The 16,498-nt window shown below is 38.7% G+C and overlaps 1 protein-coding gene across 1 annotated transcript in view; it reads left to right on the top strand.

Annotated features, from left to right (window-relative positions):
• The window catches only part of dock1 (dedicator of cytokinesis 1), a 575,757-nt gene that overhangs the window by 496,694 nt on the left and 62,565 nt on the right, over positions 1–16,498 (top strand). Inside the window, exons 41-43 of the mRNA XM_043713153.1 lie at positions 1,948–2,067; positions 10,341–10,430; positions 10,513–10,617. Coding sequence (XP_043569088.1) covers positions 1,948–2,067; positions 10,341–10,430; positions 10,513–10,617 — 315 coding nt within the window. The remainder of the gene's footprint in view (positions 1–1,947; positions 2,068–10,340; positions 10,431–10,512; positions 10,618–16,498) is intronic.

The following is a 16,498-nucleotide window of genomic DNA, read 5'->3' as shown; positions in this document are numbered from 1 at the left end:
GGTTGGATGTATTCATTTTCAGTGCTGTTGTCAAAATGTTGTCAGGACCCATTGTCATTGCTTTTTTCTGGTTCTCGACATCACATAGAGTGAATCAAATTGACTGAAAACTGGCATCTATGATGCTGAGGGCAGCCAGTGGAGACCAAATGCTATTACGCATTCAGCACTTGTTGAAAATTGTAGCAAATGCTTCAGCATTATCATTTGATTTGATGTGTTGATTGCTCCAAAATTGAGAATGAGGATGTCTGTGGAGCCTCCACAATTAATTAATTCACAATTGGATATGGCAGAACTGGAGGACTTATATCTGATCTATTGGTTGTCCAATCATTTAGCTTGTCTACCACTTGCTACGTATGCTGTTTGACATGCAAGTAATCCTGTGTAAGAGAACCACTTCATTCGTGGGTATGTCAGGTTCTGCACTGGCATGTGTCCCTGCACTCATTATTGAACTAGTGTGATTGGGTCAAACTAGTAAATTCCGTCCATAACAGCATTGTGGGTGTACCTACTCCGAATGACAAGTTCAAGAATTTGTGATTTGGAGGTGCCAGTATCGGACTGGAGTGGACAAAGTTAATAATCACGCAACACCAGGTTATAGTCCAACACGTTTATTTGGATGTACTAGCTTTTCAAGTGCTGCTTTTTCATCAGGACCACCTGATGAAGAAGCAGCTTTTTGAAAGCTAGTACTTCCAAGTAAACCTGTTGGACTATAACCTGGTGTTATGTGATTTTTCTTTAACACAGTTCAAGAATGCAGTTTGCCTCACGGGCAGCTGGAGACAACAAATACATGTCAGCAGTTTTTGAGAAGATTTGTAGCTCAGGTTGATAATATAGATGTCAGTTAGCTCGCTGAGCTTGAAGTTTTGTTTTCAGACATTTCATCACCATACTAGGTAATAGTGAGCGTCTCTGTGAAGCACTGGTGGTATGTCCTGCCTCTCTCTTTATAGGTCTTGGTTTCTTAAGGTGGGTGATGTCATTTCTGGATCTTTTTTTCAAAGGAAAGTAGATAGGATCTAAATCGATGTGTTTATTGATGGAGTTCTGGTTAGAATGCCATGACTCTAAGAATTCTCATGTGTGTCTTTGTTTCGCCTGTCCAAGGATGTGTGTATTGTCCCAGTCAAAGTGGTGTCCTTCTTTGTCTGTATGTATAGAAACTAGTGATAGTGGGTCATGTCTTTTAGTGGCCAATTGGTGTTCACGTATCCTGATGGCAGGTTTCCTGCTAGTTTGTCCGCAAGTACATGATGGCCCACCAGCAATGCCCACATTCCTCGAATGAATGTAAAATGTACAGATACCAGGTTGCTTCAGAAGCACAAAAGACTAACCAAAGGAAATATCTCCTGAAAGTCAGCAGGATACAGGTTCTAATGGTACTGGCAGTCTGCATTTTGTGTTGCTCTGAGAATTTTAGTGTTGTGCCGATTTCAAGTTTTATTTAATCTTTATAATTGCATTGAGAAATTCGCAGAAGAATGAACTGTAGCTGCAAAGATGAAAAAGACAGTTTTATTCATTAAGTGCTTCACCGTCAGTTTGCTAGCTATTCACATTGGGCAATTAATAGGTTATATTTTCTCAACTTGCTATTGATGCAAAGTATTCACTCCATGGGGGTCAATATCTGTGATGGCCTCTTACACTAAATTGGAACTGTGTTATTGTTGGAGTATGAATCACGCTGCTTTTAGGAGTAGTTTTATCAAGTACCATTTGATCATTTAAGGGAAAAAAACAGGTCAATGGGAGATGGGGTTAATGTGAAACTGGTCTAGCAAAGGTACAAGGACGGTGCGCAATTTGCTCCCTTCTGTGCCATCAGCATCAACTTGCAGTGATCTAGTTAATGTTGAGAAGTTTAGAAATGTATATATTGATATATAAAATTAAAACATTTACTTATTCTTTATTCATTTTAAGTGGTCTGACCAGCCATGTGCAGCTCACCTAAATCAGAGAGATGGATATCAAGCACAGACCCAAGGCCAACTGAAAGAACAGCTTTACCAGGAAATCATCCATTACTTTGACAAAGGAAAGGTAATGCTGTATTAATAAAAGATGTTGTGACAAAAGGAATGTTTTCAGTTACAGCAGGCAACACCTTTTGAAAATGCTCTAAAAAGGCTACATAATTTACAGATTTAAACATAATACATAAAACAAAGTGTAACATACTGTTATAAACTGTCTGCATTAAGTAATCAGTAAATTCAAGTCTGTGCTAATTTCATATCTGTATGCAGTAATATTTTAGCGCTTCCAAACTCTTAGAACTCACTCTTTGATCTAAGCACAGCATTGTGCACCTTGTCGACTACTTCCTGTCAGACATTCTAGCACCTGCTATCAGAGTTGATTTCTGCTGACCCAAAAGGGGAATGTCACGATTTGAGTGCATCCATAGATTGAGAGTTTTATATGTGTAATAAGCTCTCTTGAGCTTATGACTCAGATTTAGTAATCTCTAAGCTATGCTTTTTTACATCTGCCTTTACAATGTGAGATTGCAATGTAGCCTCATTAAACATCTGTTAAGCTACTTTAATGTTTTGAAAACAGTAATATTGTGTTGGTCAAGATTCACAAAATTTCCAGTATTGAAGTGCGCATCCAAGTATTGAAAGCATTTTCCAGTCTAAAAAAACAAGGAAATTTACATCATAAAATGTTAGTAGTAGTAATCAAAAAGCTTGAGAAATTATGTCCCTACATCTGAGGGATATCCTTTTGTTGTATATCGCTTGAATAGAATTGCAAGACTGGCTAGTCAAGACTTCGAAGTGCTGATCTCCACGAGCAGACAAATATTTATGACTGCTGGGGCTCACAGGCCTTACTGGGGCAAGCAAACAATCAGAAAGATGCAGATGGGGGCAAAGGGGAGGTTGGTCTGGCTCAAAAATAATCTGAAGCAGTGAACGTAAATGATTTTGTAACTGGACAGAATAAGATTTTTGGCTATACAGCTTTTCAGCTATAATAAATTTGGAAATGAGTAAGCTAAGGGTTGCTGTTAAGATTGAATACCTTCAGAACAGAGGTGATGATCTGGGAATTGCAGTGAGAGAGAGAAAGACTCACTAAGATCCTTGTAGAGGGAGGAGGAGAACTTCTTCAAGGTTGACATCCTTGGAAGAGAGCTTAAAAATGTGTTGCTGGAAAAGCGCAGCCCTGTTCATTTGATGCTGCCTGACCTGCCCTGACTAGCTAGTAACATCCAAGAAGGAAGATACATTACTCAGAAAAGACTTCTACAAAGCAGATTTTGACCCAGCACCAGTATCCCACTTATACTGCAAGTATCTATGTCATGATGTTAACTTCAAAATGAGACTTAAAAATTAGTTGAGAACTAGATGTTTCCACATTCATCGTAATTGTGCCTTAACTGGTCTGTATTTAGTAAAGTTACAAGCCAAGATCTGCCAACTCAATCATTCCTCAGAACTCCCAGAATAATTTAAAACTATGCACTCAAAATTATCTGGATTTCCACTTTTATCCTGTCCTTCAACTCTGTGAAACAAAGCACGTCAGGGAAATCATTTCTAACATATTCCATGGGGGCACGGTAGCTCAATGGCTAGGACTGCTGCCCCACAATGTCAAGGACCCAGGTTTGCTTCTAGCCTTGGGTGATAGTCTGTGTGGAGTTTACACATTCTCCCCATGTCTGCGTGGGTTTCACCAGGTGCTCCAGTTTTCTCCCATAGTCCAAAGATGCAGGCTAGTAGATTGGCCATGATAAATTGACCCATAGTGCCTAAGGATAAGCAGGCTAGGTGGACCATTAGCCAGAGTAAACACAGGGTTGCATGAATAAAGTGGGAGTTGGGTCAGGTTGAGATGCTCTGCAGAGGGTTGATGCAGGACTTATGGGGCCGAAAGACCCCTTTCTATTTTGTAGGGAATCTGTAATTCAAATAAGCAATATGTTAACGTTTTGGTGCCTTTGTACCCGATACAACTGCATATTTCTGTTGCACAGAATTATTACAAGTGCTAAAGTGTAATATAATGTCATAATTAATGATATTTGTTAATTATGTTATTAAATGTATACTTTTCCTTCAATATGTTTTGAATAATACAGAATTGAATTTTAAAAATCCTTGTTCTTGGGACATTTAACAGGCTCTGCTTCCATGGAGCTAAATTATGCTAATTAAAATACTTACATTCTTCCCACGCAATTTTGAACTGGATCAGACTAGTTTCTTAACTGTCTCATTTGTTCAACTGCCAACGCCGACATAATCATAATCACACAATTTTTCATTGATTGTATAATAACATTAACAATTTAATATCTTAAAAGGTCACATTTTCTATTTTTATATGCACTTTACTATATAATTTTTAAAATTTTTATGTTGGATGTGAAGATAATAGCATGCTTGTTAATTGTATATTGACTTGATATATTTTAAATATTAGATTAAACCCTGAACTGCTTTACTGGTTTAAGAAGTTCCTTATGCGTAATGCTACGAAAAACAGGAATACTATAGCAAAAATGACTGACAGATTGTTCTTTTCTTAGTGGTGAAATTATGGTTTATTATAGATAGCAAGTTGTGTCATTTGATAAATCTTATTACTAATTGTTTTATTTACCACACTGTCTACTATCTCGTTCCCTTCAACTTCCCCAACTCTCTTGGTTAATCTGATATTCATCCTGTTTTTTACTTTCCTTTGGTTATTGACACTTTTCCTTCAGAGTTTCCATGATTCCCACCTTATGCCTTACCTAGTTATCAGTTCATCCTGTCACGTTTCTGCTTCTAATCAATACATGCTAGTACTCGTTTATGACTTCCCATCTCCCCACAAAGAGTTGCATTTTTTACAGAATCGAGATTACTCAGCTGACTTTCATAAGACCCGATTGTCCAACCCCTGTTTCTAAAGCATCCAGTTTTTGCCAGCAGTGTAAGGGAACGAAGCATGAATCTTCAAGGCAGGAAACCCAAATGCTGCAAATCCATTTACATTTGTGCTGATTTAAAACAGATTCCATTCTGCTTTTCCAAGGATTTTAACCCACAGTTTAAAATTCCTAAATTGATGGAGTAGATGTAAATGCACTTGAAAGGCATGTTTGGTCTGTTTAAGTATTGTTACACTTAGAAGGGTGGACTGACTGATTGTCCCACTCATCCACTGGGTACAACAGAGTTTGCATTGTAAAAAGTGCTATAATCAGTTATATACATTAGATTGTATTTAGCTCACTATCAGAAAAACGTCAAAGTGGTTTCTTAACACCCTCCACATTTGCAAAAAAAAACTGTGGAGCATTAACTTTAAGCAACTTTGATGAAGTAACTTAAAATAGAACTGGGCAGCACAGTGGCTCAGTGGTTATCATTGCTGCCTCAATGCACCAGGGACCTGTGTTTGATTCCACCTCTGGCGACTGTCTGTGTAGACTTTGCACATTCTTTCAGTGTCTGCGTGGGTTTCCTCTGGTTGCTCTGGTTTCCTTCCACAATCCAAAGATACGCAGGTTAGGTGAATTGCCATACTAACTTGTCCATCGTGTTCAGGGATGTCAGCGGTAATAGAGTAGGAGAATGGGTTTGGGTGGGTTGCTCTTCGGAGGGTTGGTGTGCACTTGTTGGGCCAAAGGGCCTGTTTCCACATTGTAGGGATTCTATTATAAAAACTTATTATTGGGTATTCCAAGATGGAGGACAGGAAAAAATTGTGGTTGTAAGAACTACCTTTTTTTTGAGGTATTTCAGGTGTTGGGGGTGATTTTCACAAATTCCAAGGGCAGCAATTACTATTTTATATGCTATTGCATTGTTTTGGAACCTTTAAGTCTGCTGTAATGAATAGAGTGAGTTCCTTCTTGATTTATATGTTTTATTGAAATCTGTCTCTTGGTTAAATTTTAAAAATATAAACCATAACTACGAAGTTAGCCTGGAACACTTTTTTAGAACAAAAAAACAGTATTATCTTCTGGGTCAGTAGAATGTGAAGGAGCAAAGATGGCCTTTCGTAGAGTGATAGGCTCTTCCTATCAGATGTGGAAGTTTAGGGAGAGTTTCCATGATGCTGTTGATTATGTCTGCAGTAAGTGTGTTTGGTTGCGAATCTTATCATGGATCGGTTGGAGTGACAGAGGCAATGAGGAATTTACAAGAGCGAGGAGGTGTGATGGATGGTGTTATAGGAAGGGAGAAAAGCAGCAGATACAGTCATGTAGATGGGTTAACTCCAGGAGAGGTAGGAGGCGTAGACAGGTAGTGCAGGAGTCTTCTATAGCTCTCCCCATTTCAAACAAGTATGCAGTTTTGGAAAATAAAGGAGGTGATGGACTCTCCGGGCAACGAACAGCCAAGTTATTGGTATCCACACAGACTCTAATGCTGTGTTGAGTTCAAAGCAATTAATTGTGACAGGAGCCTCTCGAGTCAGAGGCACACACAGACTTTTCTGCAGCCAGCAGTGAAAAATCAGAATGATGTGCTGCCTCCCTGGTGCCAGGATCAAGGATGCCCCAGAGAGGGTGCAAAATGTTCTCAGAAGGGTGAGGGATCAGCAGGACGTCATTGTACACATTGGAACTAATGACAGGAAGGGAAAAGGATAAGATTCTGAAGGGATAATATAGAAAGTCAGGCAGGAATTTAAAAAGGAGGTCCTCGAGAATAGTAAAATCTGGATTACTCCCGGTGCTACGAGTGAGTGAGGTTATGAATAGGAGGAAAGAGCAGATGAGTGTGTGGCTGAGGAGCTGGTACATGGGAGAAAGGTTCACATTTTTGGATCATTGGACTCTCTTCTGGGGTAGAAATGACCTGTACAAGAAGGAAGGGTTGCACCTGAAATGGAAGAGGACTACTGGCAAGGAGATTTGATAGAGCTGCTCGGGAGGATCTAAGCTACTAAGGTTTCGGGGAGGGACCCAGGGAAATAGTAAGGAAAGGGATCAATCTGAGACTGGTACTGTTGAGAAAAGGAGCAAGTTAAACAGTCAGGGCAGGCAGGAACAAAGCAGAGAACAAGGTAGGACTGATAAATTAAACTGCATTTACTTCAATGCAGGAGGCCTAACAGGGAAGGCAGACAAACTCAGGACATGGTTAGGAACGTAGGACTGAGATTTCATATCAATTATAGAAACATGGCTCAGGGATGGACAGGACTGACAGCTTAATGTTCCAAGATACAAATGCCACATGAAGGTTTGGGGGGAGGGGACGCAAGAGAGGAGAGAGAGTGGTATTTTTGATAAGGAATAACATTACTGCTGTACTTAGGGAGGATATTCCTCGGAATATATCCAGGGAAGTTACTTGAGTGGAACTGAGAAATAAGAAAGGGATGATCACCTTATTGGGATTGTATGGTAGACCCCATAACAGTCAGTGGGAAATTGAAAAACAAATTTGTGAAGAGAGTTCAGTTATTTGTAAGAATAATAGGGTGGTTATGGTAGGGGATTTTAGATTTCCAAACATAGTCTGGGACTGCCATAGTGTTAAGGGTTTAGATGGAGAGGAATTTGTTGAGTGTGTACCAGAATATTTTCTCATTCAGTATGTGGATGTACCTACTAGAGAAGGTGCAAGACTTGACCTACTCCTGAGAATTAAGACAGGGCAGGTGACTGAGGTGTCAGTGGAGGAGCACTTTGGGGACCAACAATCATAATTCTATTAAATTTAAAATAGTGATGGAAAAGGATAGACCAGATCTAAAAGTTGAAGTTCTAAATTGGAGAAAGGTTAATTTTGATGGTTTTAGGCAACAACTTTCAAAAGCTGATTGGGGGCAGATGTTCGTAGGTAAGTGGACGGCTGGAAAATGGGAACCTTCAAAAATGAGATAACGAGAGTCCAGAGACAGTATATCCTTGTTAGGGTGAAAGGAAAGGCTGGTAGGTATAGGGAATGCTAGATGAGTAAAGAAATTGAGGGTTTGGTCAAGAAAAAGAAGGAACCAATGTCAAGAATAGACAGGATAGATCAAGTGAATCCTTAGAAGAGTATAAAGGTAGTAGAAGTATACGTAAGAGGGAAATCAGGAGGGCAAAAATGTGACATGAGATAGCTTTGGCAAAGAAAGTTAAGGAAAATCCAAAGGATTTTTATAAATGTATTAAGGACAAAAGGGTAACTAGGGAGAGAATAGGACCCCTCATAGATCAACAAGGCAGCCTATGTGTGGAGCCACAGGACATGGGGGAGATACGAAACAAGTGTTTACTGTGGAGAAGGACATGGAAGATATAGAGGGGAAATAGATGGTGACATCTTGAAAAATGTCCGTATTACAGAGGAGATGGTGCTGGATGTCTTGAAGCGCATAAAGGTGGATAAATCCCCAGGACCTGATCAGGTGTACCCTAGACCTCTGTGGGAGGCTAGGGAAGTGATTGCTGGGATATTTATGTCATCGATAATCAGAGGTGAGATGCTGGAAGACTGGAAGTTGACGAATGCAGTGCCACTATTTTCGAAAGATGGTAAGGAAAACCCAGGGAATTATAGATCAGTGAGTCTGACGTCGGTGGTGGGCAGGTAGTTGGAGAGAATCCTGAGGGACATGATTTACATGTATTTGAAAAGACAGGGACTGATTCGGGATAGTCAGCATGGCTTTCTGCGTGGGAAATCATGTCTTACAGACTTGATTGAGTTTTTTTGAAGAAGTAACAAAGAAGATTAATGAGGACAGAGCAGTGAATGTGATCTATATGGACTTCAGTAAGGCATTCAACAAGATTCCTTATGGGAGACTGGTTAGCAAGGTTAGATCTCATGGAAGGGAGAACTAGCCATTTGCATACAGAGCTGACTTAAAGGTAGAAGACAGAGGATGATGGTGGAGGGTTTCTTTTCAGACTGGAGGCCCATGACCAGTGGAGTGCCACAAAGATCAGTGCTGGGTCCATGACATTTTGTCATTTATATAATTGATTTGGTTATGAACATAGGAGTTATAGTTAGTAACTTTGCAGATGACACCAAAATTGGAGGTGTCGTGGTCAGCGAAGAAGGTTACCTCAGATTCCAACAGGATCTTGATCAGATGGGCCAATGGGCTGAGGAGTGGCAGATCGCGTTTGATTTAAATAAATGTGTGGTGCTGTATTTGGGAAAAGCAAATCAGAGCAGGACTTATACACTTAATGGTAAGGTCCTAGGGAGTGTTGCTGAGCAAAGAGATCTTGGAGTGTTGGTTCATAGTTCCTTGAAAGTAAAGTCATAGGTAGATAGGACAGTGAAGAAGGCATTTGGTATACTTTCCTTTATTGGTCAAGAGTATTGAGTACAGGGCATTGGTTAGGCCACTTTTGGAATATTGTGTGGAATTCTGGCCTCCTTCCTATTGGAAGGATGTTGTGAAACTTGAAAGGGTTCAGAAAAGATTTACAAGGATGTTGCCAGGATTGGAGGATTTGAGCATTAGGGAGAGGCTGAATAGGCTGGGGCTGTTTTCCCTGGAGCATCAGAGGCTGATAGTTGACCTTATAAAAGTTTGTAAAATCATGAGAGACTTGGATAGGTTAAACAGACAAGGTCTTTTCCCTGGGGTGGGGGAATCCAGAACTAGAGGGCATAGATTCAGGGTGAGAGGCAAGATGTAAAAGAGATCTAAGGGTCTACATTTTCATGCAGAAGAGGGTGTTGCATGTATGGAATGAGCTGTCAGAGGAAGTAGTGGAGGCTGGTACAATTACACCATTTAAAAGGCATCTGGATGGGTAATTCAACAACCCCTCAGACCATCCTAAAACCAAATTTTCATTCCCACTCCACCCAGACTCCTCCTGTTGTTGTGAAATTTAAGTAATCTGCTGATGGTAAACTATGCCATACATTCATGCTATACAAATCAATGGCACAGTGTAATCCTGGGTAATTAACTCTTATAATGATGAAAGGCACCAAAGTCCTTCTCCGTGCACAGTAATTCCAGAAATTAATGTTTTTCTACAGCAGTAAAAATAAATGAGAATTACTTTTCAAAATGTTTATGTTGCTGTCAGTCAAAGTAAGCTAGTGATTGCACAATTTGTACGACATAGCAGAATCACAGCTACCTGATGAAGGAGCAGCGCTCCAAAAGCTAGTGCTTCCAAGTAAACCTGTTGAACTATAACCTGATGTTGACTGATTTTTAACTTGGTCCACCCCAATTCAACACCAGTTCCTCCAAATCATGAAAAAAATTTATGACATGAAACGTATTAAACTTAATTGCTGAATGCATTGAGAATCAAATGCAGTATTGAGTAAGTAGAAAACATTGAGCACTTCTGCTTTATCTTTGTCATTCTTTTTCAGATGTGGGAGGAGGCCATTTCTATCGGCAAAGAACTTGCAGAACAATATGAAAATGAACTGTTTGATTACGAACAACTGAGTGAATTGCTGGTAAGACATTAAATGACAGATCATTTTTCTTCTTTCTTGTATGAGTTGCTAATCATTTGAATTTTGTGGATCACTTTTGCAGCAAAAACAAGCTCAGTTTTATGAGAACATTGTTAAAGTGATACGAGCAAAACCGGATTACTTTGCTGTTGGATACTATGGTCAAGGCTTTCCTTCATTTATCCGGGTGAGCACTTTTAATTTTTAGATTGGTATGGAAAACATTTTGACAATTCTAAGTAGGAAAACTTCAGTTCATTTGCTTAATACACTGTTTCTCATTTTACAGATGTATTAATTGTCTCATTGTTTCTGATTCTAAACAAAAGAAACATTCTCAGATAGGGAAAATAAAATTGGTGGGAAGGAAATGTGTTGCACTATGAAAAGCTAACTCTCATATTATAATATAAACCTGAAGATAATTAAACAAGATGAATGTTACTAGCAGTTACTATTTACATTAGTTTGCAGTATGAATAGATGTGAATAGACTATACAGAATCAAACTACATATAAGCCTTATATGTTGCCTAACATGGATTTTTAATTTTCCCTGTCTTTAAAGTGAACTGTAAAAACTGCTGTGTTGATTCAATAGACACATTCATTGCTGAGGTACTGTTGCACCGTCGGCAATGCCTTGACAGATTTAATGCATATTCTTCAATATTAATATTTTTAGAATGTCTTTCTTGAGTGCCAACATATTAAACTTCAATCTTAATTTTCTATTATTTGTATTGTCAAAAATGTCTTTTGACTATTTTTTTTTGAGTTGCTCAGTGTTATTATGTATACAGTAGAGGGACAAGACCAGCAGAGTGTTGTGACAATGAGTTTCATCTAAAGTAATTAAAAAGATCTATACATATGCAAAATACATGCAAAAGGAGGTGAACCTTTCCATTTGGACTTACTGAAGGAAATGGCATTAGTATTTAACTCCAAGATGCGATTTTTATATTTGAATTTAGACATCTTACAGAGAGCCATAGAATACAAAATTGCACTTTCCTTTTTGACTAACTTTGAATTCATTCCAAATTTACTTAGACTTAAAACACACTGATTTACATAATTCTATAATCATTTCAAGAACAATACTAACAATTACTCAAGTGTTTTTAAAATGGTTTGTACAAGACCAAACAGAATCATTTTCAAGAATCTGGAAAGTTGGTGAAAAATTTTAACTGAAATTCTCACTCGTTAAAAGGTAAGAATTATCCAAAATGTTGTTTTTATTATTGAGAGCACAAACCCTCCACTGAATTGGTGTCATCCTCAGTTTTTTTTTTGTATTTTTACATGGTTCTGGCTGCTTCTGGATAATAATTTGTTCGGTCAGTTGAAGATGCATCTGTGGTTTTGGAATTCTGCAGAGTCTATCCCTGCTAAATACATTTGTCACACCAAACCAATTCTTCAGCATAATGAATTTAATCCATATTCTTCTGGTCATTGTTGCAATTGTACTATAACTTGAATATCTGAAATAAAAGCAAAAATTGCTGTAATTATTTTGCAGATCTGGTAGTCAGATGGGAGGGATACCGAACTAACTTTTCATATTTCAGTTGCACTTAATTGTTTACGCTCTTCAGTGAAATGATCCTATGCTTATCAGAAAACTTGAACTTTTTATATAATTTTTTGATTGCATTGATGTCCTAAAGAAGCATATGAATAAGACATATGAATATTCCCATAATTCTACTGCAATTATATTTTTTGACCTTTTAAAAAATTCTGTAGTAGTTATGGAGACCTGCCTCTTCTCAAATATGGTGAGAATAAAAAAAATCAATTTCTCCTTACCAAGAAAACTTTTTTCCTCAAGCCTTAAATGGTAACTTCAAGGTCTTGCCCTTAAGTGGCGATTACTTTGTTTCCATTCATTTACGTCTCATTGGAACTCTTCCTTTTGCATCCAATTTCCAATTCTGCACCACCGTGAAACGAGATAGTCCAAATTTTCATCAGGCAAGAGAGAGCCGGTATCTCATGGCATCAACTCTGTCCAGCCATCATGCCTTGCTTCTTCTGACCAACATTAAGTTTTATACTTCATTTATTGCTGTAATGGAATCAAATACCAATCTTATTTTGTGGATTATATTTAATTGCTTATTCTCAATATTTCTGAAGTAAGGTATTACAGCAACTTCTATAAACATGGGTTATTTTTAATGACTACTTATTCAGTGCTGTACAAAGCAAGGCATAGAGATTTTAGATATATTCATGTCTCTAAACTTACTTAATAGTTGTTATATCAAACTATTTGATGAATGAGAATATAAATTATCTAATATCAGTGAAAGCTATCAGACCATATATATTTTGCTAAATCTTTAGTTCAAAGTGTATTGCGAACTTAAACTGGCTCAGTTTTATTGCAGAGCATTGCTATTAATCTTGCATGCCCCGGTTTTAAGTTAGAAAGTGAAGTACACCATTTGCATCAGAATGTACCTGCCTGTAAATTAGATCCAGAAAGTGTTAATCTATTGAAATGGACTATAACAGGATCGCATGAGAATCAGTCTGTTGTTCTGAATACCTGAATGATGTCGCACTGGGTGAATGTACTGCATGGCTGAGTTGGTGGTGCATTGACATTCAGAAAATGTTTCAGATTGCCAAGTGTAGTAGTCAGTTTTCAATTTGAACTTGATCTAAATTTTTAAGAGAAGAATATGAAAGCTGGCTACACATCATGACTGAAAGTGAGGAAGTATAGTTGATTTTGATGTACAGTGATCACTTTCAATTTTCAAAATACAGATATTATTTGTTTGTAATTTGTTGTTTGAAAGGAGTGATCGTCTTTGTGAGTTGCATTTAAAATTATGATTTTTAAAAAACTTTTTGTTCTATGATAATTTTCAGTAAGGCATGTTAGTCTTCATAAAGCCACAGACTCATGATAATTTATATTTATATTTATATCATTTTTAACATGGAAAATGTGGAGAGACATTATAAAAGAAATTATGACACTGAGCCACTAAAGGGGGTAGATTGTAAGGAGGTCTTAAAAAGGAAACTGAGACAGAGTGATTAGATAGAGAAATCCTCAAATAATGTCAAGAAAGTTGATTGTATAGGCAGAATGACAGAATAACTAAAATTGGGTGTGCTCAATTGTTGAAATTAAAAGAGCTTTGATATGTCAGGGTTGCAGCTTGAAGGAAGTTAGAGAGTTGGGAGGAGCCATTCTAGTGAGGAATTTGAAAGTGCACTTGATCTTTTTATAAATGCGAGATGTTGCTTTACCAGGCAGTAGCATAGGTCAGCAAGCACAGGATGGTGAGTGATTAAGATTTGATGTAAACTGGAACACAGCAGAAATGTTCTGGATGAACATCAGGAAAGCCTATGTTATGTAGACTGTTTACATAGCTTTAATTAAAATGCATATATCCTATTTGTGTCTTGCAGTTTATAATTATTGTTACTTTCAATTAAAACATTTGAAAATTATATATGCCTTTGATTTTCATTTTCAACATATAATTTCTCATTTGGAAAAAATAATAACTGTTCATCCCAATTAATTAATTATAAACACCAAATGTATGTTTTTCCTTCAATTATTTTGTCTCCTTTCTCTAAAACTAATGCCGACAAAAATCAATTTTGTATTAGTATGTGCTGAATTATTTGGATATTTTAAAATTAATTTCCTTCTCCCTGATGTGGTAGGAGTAATGGTGAGAAAGGTGACAAAATATGGTGAGAATGAAAAATTCAATTTCTTAATGTCGAGAAAGCCTTTCTCTTCAATCCTTAAATGGCAACTTCAGGATCCTTGTCCTGAAGTGGCAACTACCATATTTTCATACATTTGAATCTCATTATACCCTTCCCTTTCCTTTTTACATCCCACCTCTATTTCTCATCCTCCATTATGCCAGCTAGATAGCACACATTCCTGACAGGTTTAAAAAAAAGTGGGTATCTCATAGCTGCAGCTCAAAAAATCCAGCCACCGTGCCTTGCTTCAACTGAACAGCATCCTTATATACTTCATGGCTGGATCCATCATTCTTGCATCTCAGCATCGACAAGCTATTGGCCTGATCTCCTCATCATGCCTGTTTTCAGCCCTACTCTGACAACACCGCAAGCCTTCAACATGGTACTTCGTAGCTGAGACTGGCATGCTACTGCCAGGTTACTTTATGCAGAGGGACAAATTGCATCCAAACAGGGATGTTTTTGAGCTGACGTGCACACAAATCTGATGGCTCTTAGCTTGTTTTCTTAGGACTCACTCACTTTAGAGCTTGCTCGAAGGCTGTGAGCCTCTGCCTACTTCACATTCCTTTCATAATACACACTGACTTGAGCAGCGAGTTACAGGTTGCCACCTTCCGTGTGGTCACATTGCTTTCTCAGTGTACAAGATATTGAGCATTTAGTTATAGGCTGTTAGTGTCTCAAGTTTGAGTTTGATTTCCAGCGCTGATGGAGGAAAGGAACTTGTGATACTGGGAATCACCGAATAGTCAATCTATCAGTCAGACAGGGATGCACATGTTGCTGTATGGCATTGTGCTATATCACCAGACCTGTGGTATCTGTCAGCACTTACATGGTAAACACACTGCATGTGAGCAGTCCTCACAAGTGAGAAGGAGGACTACAGTCAGTCACAGAGTACTGCAACAATTAGTCAAGGGACTCATCTGATTAAACTACAGGGGGTTTGCCATGGTCAGTCAGGCGCTTGGTCCTACGGGATTCTTGGAATCTCCATCCTTGCAGTCCTTAGTTGGGCCACAGTCAGTGCTGAGGTCAAGTGCAAGCAGTCTGCGGATTATGAGTAAAGGGGTCTATTCTGCCAAGTTAATCTTGAGGATGGGCCATGCTGAGTGTTAGGGATTTGATCAACATTAGTAAAGAAGCTTATTGGGGGCATTTTGTGAGGTCATTGGGAAATTGGGCAACTCAAGTTTAGGGGTTGGTGTCATTGTACTGGGTTTCTGAGAGTGCTACCTGTAGCAGGAGGCAATTGCAAGTAATAGAATGGAACCTTATAGTGCATAGATGTTCACTGGGAGCATTGGAAGTTGAAAGTAGAGCAGTGGGCCTCCAACAAATCACTGTAACTCTGAAGTCTTTCTGATGAGGATGCAGAGCCATATAGGGTTGGGGAATTTTCAAAGTCAAAGGTAAAATTGACTTATTAGTAGTGGATGCTGCCTGACCTGCTGTGCTGTTCCAGCAATAAAGTTTCAACTTTGATCTCCAGCATCTGCAGACCTCACTTTCTCCTTATTAGTAGTTATGTAAAGGGGATCAACCGAAATGGGGAAGAGGCTGAAAAATCAGTCAGGCCACAGGAACAGCATCATAAAAAGAGACATAAAGGAAGGGGATGGTGAAGTGTGTGTGTTTCACAAATGGAGCCTGCACATCCTTCATGCTAACAAGATGTTTGAACCTCATCGTAGCAAATGAAAAGTCAGCTGTGTAATGACTTCACAAAATCGTTATGAATGGCTTGAAGGAGAATTTGCAGTTGATGGTGACATTCCCATGTATCTGCTGCCCTTGTACTTCTCAATGCAAGTGATCATTGGTTTGAAAGGTGCTGTCTAAGGAATTAGTGAATTTCTGCAGTGCATCTTGTCGATGGTACACACTGTTGCTATTAAGCTTGGTGCAAGAGGGAGTAACCGTTTGTTGATGTGGTGTTAATCAAGCAGGCTGCTTTGCCCTGGACTGTGTCAAGCTTCTTGAACGTTGTTGGAGCTGAATACATCTAGGCAGGTGAGGAATATTCCATCACACTCCTACATGCTTTGGAATCATTGGCCAGAGAAAGGGACCAGGCACTTCTAGAATGCCTAGGGAAGAAGCATCTAGGGGCCAATGTGTTGCTGCTCTATCCTGTCTGTACAGTCTGGCACCACCCTGTTTCTCTGAGAGGAAGGAATAACCTGGAATGAGGTCAAGGTGCCTCATCCCCCTGTCACCTTACCATTGATGCTGAATGTCAGTGGCTAGAGTGATAGGAGTGTCAACATAGGCGCATATCCATTAGCATTCCCCTG

The sequence above is a fragment of the Chiloscyllium plagiosum genome, chromosome 22 (assembly GCF_004010195.1).
Source record: "Chiloscyllium plagiosum isolate BGI_BamShark_2017 chromosome 22, ASM401019v2, whole genome shotgun sequence".
Classification (NCBI taxonomy): Eukaryota; Metazoa; Chordata; class Chondrichthyes; order Orectolobiformes; family Hemiscylliidae; genus Chiloscyllium; species Chiloscyllium plagiosum.
The sequence above is the reverse complement of the archived record's forward strand: the minus strand, read 5'-3'. Positions and strand labels throughout refer to the sequence as shown.